The sequence below is a fragment of the Oncorhynchus masou genome, chromosome 9, assembly GCF_036934945.1.
Source record: "Oncorhynchus masou masou isolate Uvic2021 chromosome 9, UVic_Omas_1.1, whole genome shotgun sequence".
NCBI lineage: Eukaryota > Metazoa > Chordata > Actinopteri > Salmoniformes > Salmonidae > Oncorhynchus > Oncorhynchus masou.
This window is the reverse complement of record NC_088220.1, coordinates 45,910,569-45,929,314: the sequence shown is the minus strand read 5'-3', so window position 1 is coordinate 45,929,314 and position 18,746 is coordinate 45,910,569. Positions and strand designations below refer to the sequence as shown.

At 44.7% G+C, this 18,746-nt stretch overlaps 1 protein-coding gene across 3 annotated transcripts in view; it reads right to left on the bottom strand.

Annotated features, from left to right (window-relative positions):
* rsrc1 (arginine/serine-rich coiled-coil 1) overlaps positions 1-18,746 on the bottom strand; it is a 189,736-nt gene that overhangs the window by 165,488 nt on the left and 5,502 nt on the right. For 2 of the 3 annotated variants that reach the window (XM_064974137.1, XM_064974136.1), the window contains exons 3-4: positions 17,554-17,676; positions 63-257 (exon numbers count right to left, since the gene is read on the bottom strand). In XM_064974137.1, coding sequence (XP_064830209.1) covers positions 63-257; positions 17,554-17,676 — 318 coding nt within the window. The remainder of the gene's footprint in view (positions 1-62; positions 258-17,553; positions 17,677-18,746) is intronic. The other variant, XM_064974138.1, reaches the window with a different exon arrangement.

Below are 18,746 nucleotides of genomic sequence, written 5' to 3'. Positions count from 1 at the left end.
GGGGGAGGGTGAGTATGTCAGAGTGAGTATGCCATGGACTCAAAAAGGAACTTTTCACTCACCCTTGTTTGTCGGGTCTCTTGTCTTTGTCCTTGGCTCTGTCCTTGTCTCGGTCCCTGCCATTGTCCCTGTCCTTCTCCTTGTCTTTGTCGCGCCCCTTCCGCCTGCTGTGGTCTCGGCTGTGGCTGTGGCTGCGGCTCTTCTTGCGGCTGGACCGGCCACTGCTCCTGCTGCGAGACCGCCGCCGCTCACGAGACCTGGAGATGACGACATAACACACGAACAGAATCGCAAAATAGCGATTAAAAAATAACTTTAATTTCTTCATTTGATCGTTTCACTGTAAAGTACATTATGTTGTGATTTCGATATTCGAACCAGCAACCTTTCAGTTACTGGCTTACTGGCTTAACAAGAGAGGGAACGAGAGAGAGAACACGAGAGAGAGAACGAGAAGAGAGAAGTAGGAACTAGTTGCCGGCAGTTAATTTACAGCTTCTGGTTAGGGCAGCAGCCTATTGGGAAACCCGAGTCGGCGTTGATTAGAAACAGACGTTTGGAGATGGGCGACTGGCTGGAGATGGGGGCAATTAGAGAGGGCTTTAGATGGCGGCCATGGCAGCCTTATTGATCCTGACAGTCAGTGGGATGGATCCCTGAACACACACACACAGGGACTAGTATGAGATTTAGTGGGCTACTTACAGGCTAGGCTGGCTGGGCCGGCCTTCAGAGCCACCAATGCCTGTCACACACACCTCCGTGGAGTGGAGAGACGACAGTGTCTGTTTTTTACGCATTCACACCTCTATTGATTCAGATAGGTCATTTTCAATGCGCTGTCAGTTGGAGGCTGATGGGTGTGTGTATGTGTGTGTGTGTGTCTGACTATGACAATATAAAAAAAGAAAAGGAGGAAGCTAAGGTGTTATATTCTATCATTTATCATTGTATTGATTTGTCTATAAAAATGGTCAAACCTGCTGTCCGAGGATCATTATTGCTTCCTCCCCTCTTTTGACATAAAACTAATAATAGTTCTGTCACAAAAGTCTCGACAACTGTTGAAAACAGGCCCCCCCTTTAATATAATCTAATTCATTATGATCTAAAATGCTAAACTGATCCTGGATCAGCACTCCTACTGTGAGATGCTTTATACATACACTATGGACCCTGGAGAATTCTACAATGTGTTCTAGTGTTGAACAAAGCTGGGTGTCAATGATGAGTAGATGATACATGGAATACTGTAAAAAATGAATACAACTAGCTCTTAATACAACACAAATGACATTCAAAATGTCTGCCCTAATACTGTGAGTGCATAATGACATGGCCATTTGCAAGGACACAGGTCTTAATAAGTAGCACATGAATACATCCTTCATAAAATAAATATCATATTTTAATCTCATAAAACTATTATTTTATGAAGGATGTATTCATGTGCTGCACTGTCAACACTAGTAATGGTGGTAAATCATTTGCCTGGCTCCCCAAACTCCTTTATCTGGGCAAATGCTATGCCCAGACATTAGCTTCTTCTCCGCAATGAGTCTGGTTCGGAGTACACTCGTCGACAATTTCTAGAATGCAAACACATTTTAACTGTTCTGATTGGTCCCAGAAACCAATTGGTTTGGCCAGTGCCAGAACACACGTGGATAAAGCAGCATTCAGAAAAAGTTGTCATTGGCTTTGACACTGATTGGTTAGAAATGATCCAATCACCGATGACTTTGTTTTGCATAACACCCATCATTTTGACATCACCACAAATTACTTCAATGAAGTCAGTCTCAGACTGAAGTATGTAGCAAACATACAGCAGCAGAAGAATTCAGTATGAGTCAGGCAAGTAAATAATATTGATATTCTACGTAACAATACTGTACACGTGCAAGAGGGAGAGAATCCCCTGTGGTTTGCAAAGCCTTCTCAGAATTAGAGCTACATAAATACAATATATCGGAGAGTTCTGTGCAAGGTGGTTATATCACCAGAGAACTGGCAAACCACCCAGCATTAATGTCCTGGGGGAATATGGATAGCTTTATTACTCGAATCTGCCTCCCGTCTGGAAGATCCTCAGGCCAACCCACAGACTTTGGTGTGTGAAACTGGGTGTGTGGTACGATGACGTATGTGAGAAGAGGAATTGGACACTGTTCATTTTCTGTGTTGGTCTGTGTGTGTGCTTGTGTTTCTCCATATGTAGCTATTGGACACGCACAAGTGCAGTCTCATTTTAGCAGCCAAGCAACTTGTGGCAAGCAGATGCAATAAACACAAAATCTGTGGTTGCTTTTCTGAACGGGAAGGGGGGGGGGGGGGGCACACACTTCTGGGGTCTGTACCAAATTACATTCACTGTAGTTAATAGAGTGAGGCTATGCTGTTAAATGTCAATTTCATTACCAAGCCCTTCCCCTTGGAGAATGATTAGCTTGTTTAAGGCCAGGGGTAAATGTGTTAATGCAAGAGACACAGATAAACAGCATCAACCCCTACCCCATGCCAAGGCCCTGCCTATTTTACATTTTATTTGGGTTATTATCTCAGGAGAAAATGGTTCCCCTATGGCCTAAACATATTCTCATTTCTATTAAAAAGGGCCTTGCTGTTTTCTCCCCCCCTCCTATTCGCCTAGCCAATCCATTAAATCGGGCTGCCGCTATTGGCTAGAGCAATTTTCTCAGTGAATTATCAATAAAGTAATTACCAGTGTGTTGGAGCAAGGTTGGGGAGCTTATCGCTGGGTGACCCCCCGCGCTCACCCTGGATATGATCCCTAACCACAACCCATTTGGGTAATTATATCGTCGGGGGTGTGTAGCCTGGATAGTGGTGTCGTCGCTCCGCGTTATCTGTCTGTATTATATTTCGGAGGCTAAACATGTTTTTCATTGAAAATTGGACATTAATGGCAGCCACATGATACCACTAGTGCTGGAAAACAGGTTAAAGTCTCGACTGGAATCCGACCCTGGTCAAATCATTATTCATGCCCCCTCCTCCATGGCCCCCTGCCTCCCCCTCTCCATCCCCATCCCAGCAGCGACAACAGCCTGGAATTCTCTCTCATCCATCCATCCTCTCTATAGTCTTCCAGTTGGGGACTGTGGACCGCTACTCCCAGGGGACTACAACCACTACCCCTACTAACAATCCATACTCCCTACGTACAGTAGACAAGCGTAGGCATAAATGCTAGATCCACAGTGCTATGTAGGTAAATTAAATGGAAAGTATTCAGACCTTTTTCCACATTTTGTTACAGCCTTTTTCTAAAATGGATGTTCCTCAATCTACACACAATACCCCATAATGACAAAATGAAAATAGGTTTAGAAATGTTTGCAAATGTATAAAATAAAAAAACTGAAATATCTTATTTACTTAAGTATTCTGACCCTTTGCTATGAGACTCAAAATTGAGCTCAAGTGCATCCTGTTTCCATTGACTTTCCTTGAGATATTTCTACAACTTCTTTGGAGGCCACCTGTGGTAAATTCAATTGATTGGACATGATGTGGAAAGGCAGACACCTGTCTATGTAATGTACCACATTGGACAGTGCATGTTAGAGGAAAAACCAAGCCATGATGTCAAAGGAATTGTCCATAGAGCTCCGAGACAGGATTGTCACAGGCGCAGATCTGGGGAAGGGTACAAAAAAAAGGTCTGCAGCATTGAAGGTCCCCAAGAACACAGTGGCCTCCATCATTCTTAAATGGAAGAAGTTTGGAACTACGAAGACCATTCCTGGAGCTGGCCGCCCAATCAAACTGAGCAATCGTGGGAGAAGGGCCTTGGTCAGGGAGGTGACCAAGAACCCAATGGTCACTCTGACAGAGCTCTAGAGTTCCTCTGTGGAGATGGGAGAAACTTCCAGAAGGACAACAATCTCTGCAGCACTCCACCAATCAAGCCCTTATGGTAGAGTGGCCAGGGCAAAAGGTGCATTACAGCCTGCTTGGAGTTTGCCAAAAGGCACCTAAAGAACTCTCAGACCATGAGAAACATGTCTCTGGTCTGATGAAACCATGGCCCTCTGGACAAGTCTCTGAATGTCCATGAGTGGCCCAGCCAGAGACTGGACTTGAACCTCTGGAGACATGAAAATAGCTGTGCCGCGACAACCCCATCCAACCTGACAGAGCTTGAGAGGATCTGCAGAGAAGAATGGGAGAAACTCCCCAAATACAGGTGTGCCAAACTTGTAGTGTCATACCCAAGAAGACTCAATGCTGTAATTGCTGCCAAAAGGTGCTTCAACAAAGTACTGAGTAAAGGATCTGAATATTATGTTTTTCTTTTTAAAACATTTGCAAAAAAAATCTAAAACCTGTTTGTGCTTTGTCATTATGGGATATTGTGTGTAGATTAATGAGGGGGGAAAACGATTTAATACATTTTAGAATAAGGCTGTAACGTAACAAAATGTGGAAAAAGTCAAGTGGTGGGAATACTTAACGTACACCGTTTAGCAGGCACCTTTATCCAAAGTGACTTCTATTACAGTGAGCGCATATATTTGTTGTATATGTGATCTCTGTGGGTATCGAACCAACAACCCTGAAGTTGCAAGCACCAAGCTCTTAACACCTGAGCAACGCAGGACCAAAGTGATGGTTAGCCTTTATATTGACTTTAGATGATATTTCCTTTGCCAGTCTGCTCGATCTTTCATTAAATTGGCTATGTCTATGTGAAAGAGAAGTCTCCGATTCCACTGGCAATTGTCGTGTCTTCAATCTGCTTCGATAAGTGGCTCTAAGCACCTGACTGATGAATTCTGTTGGGGCTGCTGTACTATGACTGGACCTGAGAGAGACCAGGGAGACCACTATACCAAATCCTAACTTGGGATCTGTGCAGGCAACTCAAATGTTTGTCCTTTAATATCAATACACAATTGAGGAGAAAGTCAAAAGTCACACGTAAGTTGCTTTAGCCCCCATGTCCCGACTAGGACTCTTCCCACATCATACAAGTACTGGTTCGTCAACCAAACCTCCAAATATGCAAGATATAAAAACCACATCTGAAGGAAAAATATATATTCAAAAGACAAAAATACTTATTTCAGGAACTTCATTAAAGCATTTACCCCCGCAGAGTTCTTCCAGAGAGAGAACACACACGCAAGAGCACGTAGCAGCAGTTTCCCACTTAATTTAAAAGTGATATTCGTGAAACGGCTCGAATGCAAAGCAACCTTGAATGAGCAATAGCTGCATTTCCTGCTGCCAAAAGACATCCAAAACAGCTGGTCCTCCCCAGCGCTGTCCGCCGAACGCAATGCAAATATGTTAACCATCCAGCATTTATTACTTTTCAGTGCTCTTCAAACGCTGTGCCAGACACAAGTTTAATTTATGATATTCTCCTAATTACGATAGCTGTTGAAATCATTTCCCAAGCTGTTTCCCTCTTCCAAGCAGCCATATTATCTGTACTCTCTCACACACACACACACACAAAATAAAAAGTAAAGCACATCAAATTACAAGTGATGTAAAGTAGCTGATTTGCTAGCACAATTAACACAGTAAAGAGCAACCATGAAAGATTCCCCATAAAGTTTATCTTTCTCCTTCCCCTCAAAACCATGAAAGGGGACGGTAAATATCTGCCACAATCATCAGTCTACTTTAAATTAGCTCACAGCTGGCAACTGTCCAACAGTCTGCTGGACCAAGAAAGAAATCGGCACCCATTTAAGCCCACCCGCACAGCCCATAGGTCAAGTCATTTAGCCAAGTTTAAAGGCCTTCAAAAGGCTTCTCAGATCTACATGAACTCACATGGCTAACTGGTCAAAAAATTACAATAAAATAGAAAAAAAAAGTTACTTTCTACGAGAGAAACAACATTTTATGAAATCATCATCTCTCAACGGCGCGGTTGACTTCCAAGTTGCCCTGCTGGCACCATGTGCCCACTGTCACTCACCGACGAAACCACAATTCTAAACTGACCTGTCTGGTGACCCCTGGCATCACAGCACATCATGACGCCCTTCAGCAGCTGGAGTGAAAGGCATGATGGAGCGACTGTTCAGTCACTGAACCCAAACACAGGGTCAAGTGGAGGTCAAACCCCAAGACGAGGTGCTAACTCACTGACTCAACAAATTTCGCCAGCGCCAGTCATTCAACAACTCATTTATTTTCTTATATTTGGGTTTACTAAAAAAAATTGTCACATTTTTTTTTGGGGGGGGGGTACAAACTCCAGTATTCCTTTTTCAATTTTTCATGTTGCTTCCTTTTATCTTGGTTGCAGCAGACAGAGGAATTGTAGGACACAGATATTTCAGTGTCAAACCTTAACTGTGAGTATTTACCAATTAATCAAATCAACATCACATTTTATGTCACATGCCAAATACAACAGGTCTAGCTAGACCTTACAGTGAAATGCTTACTTACAAGCCCTCAACCAACAATGCTTTGAGAAGTTAGGAAGAATAAGTGTTAAGTAAAAAATAGATAAGTAAACAAAAAACAAAAAAAAAGTAACAAATAATTAAACAGCAGCAGTAAAATGACAATAGCGAGGCTATATACACTGCACCGGTACAGAGTTAATGTGCGTCGGCACCGGCTAGCCGAGGTAATTGAGGTAATATGTACATGTACGCAGAGTTAAACTGACTATGCATAGACAATAAACAGAGAGTAGTAGCAGTGTAAAAGAGGGGTCTGGGTAGCCCTTTGATTAGCAGTTCAGGGAGTCTTATGGCTTGTGGGTTGAGCTGTTTAAGAAGCCTTTTGGACCTAGACCTTGCGCTCCAGGTACCGCTTGCCATGCGGTAGCAGAGAGAACAGTCTATGACTATTCACATCGAATGGACAGTAGTGGAGAAGGTGGAAGGTTTTAAGTTCCTGGGCATACACATCACAGACAAACTGAAATGGTCCACCCTCACAGACAGTGCTGAAGAAAGTTGGCTTGTCCCCCAAAATCCTGACAAACTTGTACAGATGCACAATCGAGAGTATCCTGTCGGGCTGTATCACAGCCTGGAACGGCAACTGCACCGCCCTCAACCGCAAAGTACTCCAGAGGGTGGTGCGGTCTGTACAAAGAATCACCGGGGGCAAACTACCTGCCCTCCATGACACCTACAGCACCCGATGTCACAGAAATGCCAAAAAGATCATCAAGGACAACAACCACCCAAGCCACTGCCTGTTCACCCCGCTATCATCCAGAAGGCGAGGTTAGTACAAGTACATCAAAGCTGGGACAGAGAGATTGAAAAACATCTACCTCAAGGCCATCGGACTGCTAAACAGCAATCACTAACTCAGAGAGGCTGCTACCTACATTGAGACCCAATCACTGGACACTAATAAATGGAACACTAGTCACTTTATTAAACAATGCCACTTTAAATAGTGCCACTTTAATAATGTTCACATATCTTACATTACTCATATCACATGTATATACTGTATTTTATACCATCTACTGCACCTTGCCTATGCCGTTCAGCCATCGCTCTTCCATATACTTATAAGTACATATTCTCATTCACCCCTTTAGATGTGTGTATTAGGTAGTTGTTGGGGAATTGTTTGATTACTTGTTAGATATTACTGCACTGTCGGAACTAGAAGCACAAGCCTTTAGCTACACTCGCATTAACATCTGCATGTGACAAATAAAAATTATTTGATTTGAGTAGGGTGCCTGGATTCTGACCATTTTTAGGGCCTTCCTCTAACACCGCCTGGTATAGAGGTCCTGGATGGCAGGAAGCTTGGCCCCAGTGATGTACTGGGCCGTACGCACTATCCTCTGTGTCTTGGGGGTCGGAGGCCGAGCATTTGCCATACCAGGCAGTGATGCAACCATGCTTTTGATGGTGCAGCTGTAGAACCTTTTGAGGATCTGAGGACGCATGACAAATCTTTTCAGTCTCCTGAGGGGGAATAGGTTTTGTCGTGGCCTCTTCACGACTGTCTTGGTGTATTTGGACTATGATAGTTTGTTGGTGATGTGGTCACGTTCTGTTGCATAATTCAACAAGTGTGCTAATAGCAGGATACACTCGGATTAAAAAATCAACACGCTTGGATCTAGAATACCTCTATCTATACATACTTTACATCGTTTGCGAGATCAGACATTATATCACACAGCCCGGTCGTTGAGAACGGGGGAGTGCTCGGTCCTCCATTTACTGTAGTGCACAATCATTTCCTCTGTCTTGATTATGTTGCGGGATATAGGTTGTTGTCCTGGCACCACACAGGCAGGTCTCTGACCTCCTCCCTATAGGCTGTGTCATTGTTGTCATGCCTGGCCATGCAGTCATGAGCGAACAGGGAGTACAGGAGGGGACTGAGCACGCACCCCTGATGGGCCCCCATGTTGAGGAACAGCATGGCGGATGTGTTGTTCCTTACCTTTAACACCCGGGGGTGGCCCGTCAGGAAGACCAGGAACCAGTTGCAGAGGGAGGTGTTTAGTCCCAGGGTCCTTAGCTTTGTGATGAGCTTTGAGGGCACTATGGTGTTGAACACTGAGCTGTCGTCAATGAATAGCATTCTCACATAGGTGTTCCTTTTGTCCAGGTGGGAAAGGGCAGTGTTGATTGCAAGAGATTGCATCATCTGTGGATCTGTTGGGGCGGTATGCAAATTGGAGTGGGTCTACGGTTTCTGGGATAATGGTGTTGATGTGAGCCATGACCAAAGAACGTCATGGCTACAGACATGAGTGCTACGGGTCGGTACTCATTTAGCCAGGTTACCCTAGTGTTCTTGGGCACAGGGACTATGGTGGTCTGCTTGTAACATGTTGATTACAGACTCAGTCAGGGACAGGTTGAAAATGTCAGTGAAGACACATGCCAGTTAGTCAGCGCATGCTCATAGTACACGTCCTGGTAATACATCTGGCCTTGTGAATGTTGACCTGTTTAAATGTCTTACTCACATCGGCTACGGAGAGCGTGATCACATAGTCATCCGGAACAGGAGAGGGAGACTACTCAGACAGCCACGCTTCAGACACAACGTGTTCTTAATTAGCAGGTGTGCTCTTAAGAGGCAAGATGATGGGGAGTTTTTTCGCCTCCGTCCTTTTTATTTATGTGTATTTATGAAGTGGTGGAAGATCTGAGACCCTTACCATAATAGTGTTTTATTGTTTAAATGTGGACGGTTATGCTGTCTGTGTGCTTAAGTGATTTCAGGAACCTCACAACTGTAGTATCATAAATATCATAAACGCTGAGACGAAACATGTGGGCTCACGGTAAAAGGGGGGAAAAAGAATGAGCGACACAAAGCAGACACGCATTCCAACTCGGAGGGGGAAACCACACATAATCAAACTAATAAGTGCATCTGAAATATTGCCTCGTAAAACCACCAAACGATTCGTTTTACTCCGACAGAGTGAAACAAAAGAAAGAGAGAGTACACCCCCCCCCCCCCCAATAAATAAATTCAGAGGTGATGTTGAGAACACGGTGTATCAAAAAATATAATAATACGTTCAGAGAAAACTTCTCTGCGACATCTGTCGCTGCGGATCATGAAAGTGTCTGAAGCCAAAAAAAAAATTAAACAGATGCCGACAGATATTACATTTTATTACTGATCAATCTGGGACTTCTTACAAGACGGCTCTCTAACTGATGGGTTTTCATCAGGCCGTACGACACACTGCAGCCGATTGTTGATAGCCCAATAACCATGGGGCTCACTTCAAAGAGGGCCGCATCAGGTCCCTTAAATCAACACACACATGCGAGCGCACACACACACTATTCACTGACGAAGCTTTGACTGCCTGAGCAATATACTGGTCCTGCGCAGAAGCACTGAGGTACTCCAATGCACTCCTCCAACCACTCACAGGTGATACATTCCTCCACGTGTCTCCGACTTGGCCAGGAGCTCCATCACGGGATGCCCCAAGCCGGACGGACAGAACGAAGGAAAAGAAAGAAAGAAACACTCTCCAAAACTCAAGCTCGTTGAGGAAGTGTTTCATTAATTTTCAAAGTGTCCGGATTTCAGTCAAGAAGCACATGATCCCAATCTATTTTTTTCATTTTGCCGTCCTTTTTTTTGAACAATTAAAATATTAGATGGATAAGTGAAACCACATTTCCCCCTGCCTGTACACAGGTAGAAGACAAGTGCTGCCTGCCTGGGAGATTCCATTAGTCCACAATTTGCATGGCGGTTGTTCTGGGGAGGGTGGAGAAGGGGGTGACAGTGGTTCTCCTGACAGGCCAGAGCACGTGGCTCTGCTTAGCACGCGCACACACACGCATAAATGTATGCACGGACACACAGGCATGCAGACACACAAAGAGACAAATTGGGAATATAAAAGTATATGAATTGTTTTTAATTATAACAACTAGCATCACTAGTTGTCTAGAGGAGGCCTAGCCTAGGGGAGACATGTCCTGCAAAGTATTCAAACAAAGCTGTCAGTGAGTCATAAGTAAGATGCTGGTACCTGGACTCCCAAGTGGCGCAGCGGCCTAAGGCACTGCATCTCAGTGCTAGAGGCGTCACTACAGTCTGCATCACAACCGGCCGTGATTGGGAGTCCCATTGGGGCCCAGCGTCGTCCAGGTTAGGCCGTCATTGTAAATAAGAATTTGTTCTTAACTGACTTGCCTAGTTTTTAGTTTTTATTTAACGAGGCAAGTCAGTTAAGAAAAATTCTTATTTACAATGACGGCCTACCCCTAAACCGGACGACACTGCACTATGGATTGTGATACAGCGTTCCAACACATCCATTGGTGTCATGAGAAGGGCTAGCAGCTAATGTTAGATTCAGCTCAGATCTCCGACAATGCATTCAACGCCATTGGTGATCGCTATGCGCCTAATCCATGTTGCTGTTAAAAACCCTGGTTTTAAAATGGTCCAACTGGTATTTGAGGAATAAATTAAGATATAATAGAAAGCTGTGACCCTGCTCTGTTAAGCAGAAAATTAAACTGCTTTCAAAAGTGTTTTTCCAACGACTGGGCATGAACGTTTTTCTCCCTGTGCCACTCGCAATTTGAAAGCCCCCAGAGGAATATTATTTTCTCCCATAGAATTGGACAAGCTGACCAATTGAATAGGTAAACCCTTCTACCTAATCAGTTGTACAACTGAAATGCAATCCTATTGTATTAGCTGGTGTTGAATACTCTTTGATTTTATTTAACGAGGCTAGTCGGTTAAGAACAAATTCTTATTTACAATGATGGCCTACCCCGGCCAACGCTGGGCTAATTGTGCGCCACCGTATGGGACTCCCAATGACGGCCGGATGTGATACAGGCTGGATTCTAACCAGGGACTGTAGTGATGCCTCTTGCACTGAGATGCAGTGCCTTAGACCGCTGTGCCACTCGGGAGCCTAGTTAAATGCAGGTTAAATTTAAAAAATTAAAAGGGCCCAATCGTATGTTAAGTCACAGAAAATGGCTATTGAATGGAGAAGCATGTGTAGCATACCATACGGCTGCAGAAATGTGTGTAGGCGGTCGGGGAGGCGGAGGATGGACATACGGTGGCTGTTCATCTAAGCTTAATTGAGAGGAAGCCATGGTCGTTCATTAAAGAAAAAAGAAAAACTGAAAACTTTGCCGGTCGGCTACTTCATGGGGTGACCTCCTGAGTCAGACAGGGGTGCCCCCATCGGGAGTGAGTGGCATGGGAGGAGGGGGGGCGAGACCAGTCTAGGCTGTGGGGTACGGCGTGAGGTGCCCCCTTTCCCCCCCCCCACAGCGCCATTAAACCCAGGGTTCTGAAGCCATTCGCTCCAAACAGCTCAATGACAACACACGGCCTGGCAATTAGAAATAATTAGGCAGTCATTTTGGTGGCAAGTCTTTTTAAGTGCATATATAACGACGCAATGATGCTTATTAGCCGGCCCGAGTGAGCCGAGACTCAAACGGCCACCGAAATAATTATGCCACTGATCACAAAGCGTCTGCACATCTCTGTACTTCACCTTATTGCGTTTCAAAAATCCACTTCATTAACTCCAGTAATTAATCCTCCATTAATTGCAGGAAAAGCCCAGTTTACCTCCCTTCGTTTCTAATTATCATCTTATAAATAGTTATGGTTCTAATTAATGTGTTCATTAGGCAGGATATTTTTCTCAAAGCCGCGCTCGGAGCCAAAGGTTCAGCGTCTCTCTCAGAAGCCTAACCAGCCAGAAGGTGAGGCCATTCTCGTTGCATTTGCTTTTATTTTACTACATTCAACCTCCTAATTGGCATTTAAAACCCAATTTGGAAGAACTTCAAGAAGCTTAAATGGAGGAGAAACGTAGGGAAGGGAGAGATTCATTTTGTATTCAGTTTTCCGATACCAGGGCAAAGAGTCTTTCTCTCTGTCTATCTCTCTTGTTCTCACACACTTTCTGTCTCTATCACACTCTGGCCAAACGGGCGAGCTCTTTTTGACGTGATGAAATGAACGTACAACTCATTGTGTATTAGGAGCTGCTGCCATCTTTCTCCAAACCGGTCCAAATGTTGACTGACGGGTGAATGACATGTCTGTTTATTGAGGGATTTCTTAAGAGGTAGGAAGCTGCTAGTACTACAAAGTGAAAGCAGAATCCTGAGCTCTCCGTTTGAAGGCCAGAGTGCCGTGAACAACAGAGAGAACTGAAAGGCCCAGTCAAAGCGAAAGCCTCTGGACAATAAATACATTATCCGAGCGAGGTCAAGGCAGAACAACAGCCCCTAATATTTACAGAGACAAACCAATCTGACGGGCAATATTGGGTGCTTAAAATACATTTTTGTCAAGGTTTTCTTCACGTTTCGCATTCAGGAGCCATTGCTGTTGGTGGACCAATCGGTCATCATTTCTGACACGGGATGAATTTAGAGCAACGTCGAGTCGAGCTCTTTAGTGTCAGGAGGTACCTACGAGATGCTGTGGCACGGTTGTTTTTTTACTTGAACAACACACAATAGGGTCGGTGTAAATAAAACCAACGTAATGTTTTCTGAACAAAAATAAAACAAAAAAAACATTTTTGCAGAGGAAAACCTAAAAACAAATAAACCCTTAAAATCGGTCTACTCCAAAGCGTTGGCAAATTGGATTATTGCATTGGGGCTTTCACAAAGCCTTGTCTGTGTGTCTGTGCGTGCGTGCGTGCGTGTGTGTGTGTGGGTGCATGTGTACCTGTGCATGTACATGCGCTCGTGTGTGTACATGCGCTCGTGTATGTGTTTGTTTAGCGGTAGAACAGACTCTGGCTGATCTACTGCGCGGCTAGGTTCCCACCCAGGGGAATGGGGCTCGGGGCTGGTGCCGAGTGTGTGCCTGGAGGAGGGTGGAAGGACGGTGGTGGACAGGGGGGGTTTGGCAGGAGAGGGGAACAGAGCCTCGCGGCGAGCAAGGGATGAAAGGGCCCATCCGTGTCAGTCACTTACTCCTCTCTTTGGTAAATAAAGGTTTCTGACAACAAAGCAGCGAGCAGCGCTTGACTGGCCTTTAAAGGGGATAAATAAAAAAGACTGGATGCAGAGGGGAAAAACCTCTGAAAAAGTCTCTCAGATTCTCCAAAATGGAAGCATGTTGATTTGTATGAAGTAAAGAGCACGCACCACAACCAAACCGGGTCATCTTTCAGCATAAAATCGGGTATAATGAGAGAACTGGAGGAAACATATATCCCTCGCCACCAGTCTAGGGGGTGAATGATAGGAGAAAGCCCAGGGGTATAACAGACATATATAGAGGAGCAGATTGTCCTGTAAGCAGCATTCAAACACAGACACACTAAACAGGTTAGGCTACACACTCATTGCTGACAGTAGAAAAACTATGATGGAGAACTGTGATACAAAAAAATAAAAACATTTGAGTTGTTATTTTCTGCTCTTACCAGGTACTTATACGAATTCACATCTTTCTTTTTCTACATCCTATTCTCAAGATCTGGGGTAGAAACCCAGATTTGGGTTGTCATGTCCGCAACACACACACACTCAGATCGGATCCCCATAGCACACCACTGAGCCCAGACCCACCAGACACACTGATGGGTTATCCAGATACTGTGTAAACAGTGATGACCAGAACTTTCTTAGCACGTTTTCAAAGCCCCCATCCGCCTAGAAACTCAACTTTTTTTCCCTTCCCTCTCTCAGAAAGGCCTGATTCTCACCCCCCCCTTCTCCTCCTCTCTACACTTGGTGACCTTTGCACAGGCCCCTAAAGTGGTGCAGTCAGGAAAAGCCATCAAGCAGATGTACTGCGGCCGCCCCGCAGTAGATTAACCCGGAAAGTTGCTGTGCAAAATAAATATTGGGCCATCACTTACATCTTGTGTGATCTTCCAACAGCGATCCGAGCAAGCGACTACTACGCCAACGAGAGGGTTTCCCATTCTGATACCTCCGAGCTACGGCATATGCACTACCCCAACATGCACACTAGTGCAGTCCTAGGAGCTCCTATCCCCTCCAGAGTGACAGTGTTTCCTGGATGAGTTCACTATCCTTAGGGAAGGAGGGCATGATAATTAGGGGCCCCTCCGTTTGATGCAGATGACAATCACAGTGATCCAACAACTCTGCAGTTACCTGGGCTAAACCCTTACACAAGCACTATGCTCCCCAAACGGAACATGTCACTGAAATATTAATGAGAGAAATGTAAGCATCATTGCTTGCATGTATATGGGTGGGTGCATGCGTGGGTGACGTCTGGTGTTTGAGGTCAAGTGGTAGATTAGTAACGCTATGATGGCCTCCAATCCCTTCCCGTGAACCTTCCATTGATTTAACACAGTCAGTCAGTCAGTCAGACAGACAGACAGACAGACAGACAGCCATGGCTTTAACCTGTGACTCTGCTGCACCCCCATAACTTCACAAACTTCCCCTAAAATGTTCCTATGATCCCATCCATAATTCTTAACCGTGTTGTCTTCGTTGGAGCAGGTTTAGTTGAGTTCAGATAGACGTGTGCTCGATGCCTAGCCATCCCCAGTGAACTGGAGCCGGAGCGGTGAACTGAGCCATAACACCTTTCAATATAACGCTGGCTTGGAGATCTGACTCCTCTGATCAAAGGGAATAAACATTAATGACTAATGGATAATCTGCTACACTTGTCTGTTTTGCATTTCGGGGGGTTAGATTGGCCACCTCTGGGGGAGGGGGGGGGGGGGGAATCTCCACTCTTAAAATCATTTTCTGATTGCAGATGGAGTCGCTTTGGAATAGTAAACACATAAGAGCTTCATAGAGCATTATTCTTATTTCCTCTATATATTTTATACATATAGGATTCTAAAGAAAGTAATATCCACCCCACCCCCCCCACCATCTGTCCTAACCTTTTCCTCTGCAATATTTCTATGCAGCTGTTATTATTCTCATTCCTCTGAATAATATCCCTCTCGTCCCATCCTTTTTCTCTCCCCTCTCTCATATTCTATATCTCATGCCACGCGGGTGTCCCGGGCTGCTGCGAGCGAGTGCCTCATATCCTGTCAACTTATCAATCACAGGGGCCCTGTCCACTCAATCCACCTCTGATTTATCAGGCAGCCTCGACCCAAACCCTTTTAACACGACAGTGACAGATAGCAGCCTAGACCATGGCAACCTGTTCCACTTTTGTCAAGTCAGACATTACGAAACTTGCTGTGCTCCCCCCACCCCCACTGTTAACCCCCTGCTTAAGCTGTTTACAGGAGGCTTCCCTCTTTAATCGCATTGCTTCATTGCTTTTTAATCGCATTGCTTCACAGAGATATTATCAACTGTAATTCCAAATCTCCATACCACATTGATGTGACACTGGCATTACATAACGCTCAGGAAGGAGACGCTTTCTGTCTCCTAGAGATGAACGTACATTGGTGCGAAAAGTGCAAATCAATCCCAGAACAGCAGCAAAGGACCTTGTGAAGATGCTGGAGGAAACAGGTACAAAAGTATCTATATCCACAGTAAAACAAGTCCTATATCGACATAACCTGAAACGCCGCTCAGCAAGGAAGGAACCACGGCTCAAAAACCGCCATAAAAAAGCCAGACTACGGTTTGCAACTGCACAATGGGACAAAGATCGTACTGTTTGGAGAAATGTCCTCTGGTATGATGAGTAGAACTGAAAAAGCAAGTTCGAGCAAGGAGGCCTACAAACCTAATCCAGTTACACCAGCTCTGTCAGGAGGAATGGGCCAAAATTAACCTAACTTATTGTGGGAAGCTTGTAGAAGGCTATCTGAAACATATGACCCAAGTTAAGGAATTTAAAAGGCAATGCTACCAAATACTAATTGAGTGTATGTATACGTCTGACCAACTAGGAATGTGATGAAAGAAATAAAAGCTGAAATAAATAATTCTACTATTATTCTGACATTTCACATTCTTAAAATAAAGTGGTGATCCTAACTGACCTAAGACAGGGAATTTTTACTAGGATTAAGTGTCAGGAATTGTGAAAGACTGATTTTGAATGTATTTGGCTAAGGTGTATGTAAACTTCCGACTTCAACTGTACAAACAATGTAATTCTCCATTTAAGAAGAGCACCTCCACCCAATCAGGCTCCCCTGCTAGCTCCGGCAGTCCATAGCCTCCGTCACCAGTTTCCTTCATTACCGCCATCTTATCTAACCTACTGAAGATATGAAACCGCTCATTTGTGACTAAAAATTTTTTCCCGTAGCAATTACAAAAAGTAAATAAGGTGTCTTGTGCGCATAAATCATATTTTTAAAAAGCCTTTTCTTATAGTGCTCACAGATTTAAACAGTCAGTCAACACACAATAATGATGATAATAATAATATTTCAATAAACCATGAATGGATAATTATGTTTTAATTGCATTAATTAATTAAAGCAGATTTCCCCTATTTTCTTGTGTTCCCCAAAGAGGGGCGGGGAAGCAAACAAAATGTGTCTGACCTCTTGGGTGTGTGTGTGCCTGTACTTCATTAACACAAACCAAAATAAAAAAGGTGTTGTTTGTGTGTGTGTGAGTGATTAGCTGTCACAGTAGTACAGAGTGGCTCAGAGAGTCTCTTTCAATGACAGTCTGCCACGTTATAATGGCCTTCGCCACAACAGCAAACAAACCACACTGAGCTACTGCTGCCTGCTTGGCTGGCACACACACACACACACGTGCACGCTGGCAAACACACACACACACAAAGTCCCTACAAATGTTGTTTTTGTTGTTTGAATATGTTTTGCTGTAAACTGAACTGCAAGCAAAATGGCAACATTCAGTTTGTGGTTGCTGGAACCAATCATGATCAAATGTCATTACATTGTGAAATTCAGCCAAAAATCAGGGACAAGCACAGGGTATGGGTACGGTGAAGAGAGTAGGGTGGGGTGTGTGTGTGCATGCTTGTGGTAGTCAGACACCTATTGAAAGCCAGCACCTTCTACTGTCCATTCTCATACCCACAAAACTATAGTAGTGTCACTGTACTCTCTTGAGCCCTTCTCTCCCCCCACCCAGCCCCCACCCATCCCCACTACCTCAGTCCCCATCATACCTGCGGGTGCGGCTGCGTGACCTACGGGAGCGGTTGGTCCTGCCTCGGTCTCTATCTCCACTACGACTCCTCCTCCTGCGAGACGAGCCGTGGGACGAGCTGCTGCTGGACCGGCGCCTGCGTCTGACACACACACAGAGGATAATTCCAGTCATTTATTAACCCGCGCTAGAATGCCTCACTGTGCTGGTCTGAGTTTATCAGCTCAAACTCGTCTTCTTCTTAACCACATATTAACCACTGGCTCACCCCCTCGCACCCTCTCCCGTGTTTCCGCCCCAAGCAGTATATTCTCTCTTATTCTCTGTGTTCTTACCTGCCTTTCACAACACGTTAAGACTGAGCAACAGAGAAAACATGTCTCCCAGTCCCATCTTATACATAAAATAACTTATATATCCCTCAAAATAATAATTTAGTCTGTTGTTAATTTCGGTAATCAAATAATTCCCTCATTACTTTCCATACCGAGCCCCCTAGAAGTGCCGGTGGTTGTTCATCAAATACTTTTGTTGTGAGTGAAAGAGCGCGCGCGAGAGAGCGCTGTATTAGTATCTGCCGGGGTTGGATGGATCGCAGAAGCAGGTTGTTTCAGGAAGAAGGCTTCCATCGTGGCCTTGACTCAAGCACTTCACACACGGGTTCAGCAGAAGAAACGTGCAGGACGAGACATGTTATTTGAACTTGCGGTATACACACACACACAGGCGTGTGACGATAATGTTAAGAAAACACGGCTGGCACATGAGAGGGAGGCTGCCTGTGTACACCGACATGATGGAAGCCATCCAAGTGAATAATGGGAGCAGATTTGACATGTGCACTAACACTGACTGTGTGTTCCATGTCAACTCAATGGGTTGTGTGGGGGAGCTCTTTAATGCCTGGTGAACAGCTAGTGAACACGTGCTGCTCTTCACTGGAGACTTCAGTTAACGATTATCTTTACGCGTGTAGTGTGCCTTCCAAATGGCACCATATTCCCTATATAGTGCACTACTTTTGACCAGGGCCCATAGGCAGATGTAGCCTCATACATAAAGGCCCAACTTAATCCATAGACCCTGTAACTATTTTCAACCCAATGTCCATTCATTGGCCATGTCCAACTCCTTGATTTGTCAGAAGCATTTCCTAGGCAGCTAATGAATGGCTGACTGAGTAGGAAGACTGAAGGCTAAGGGGTTAAACGG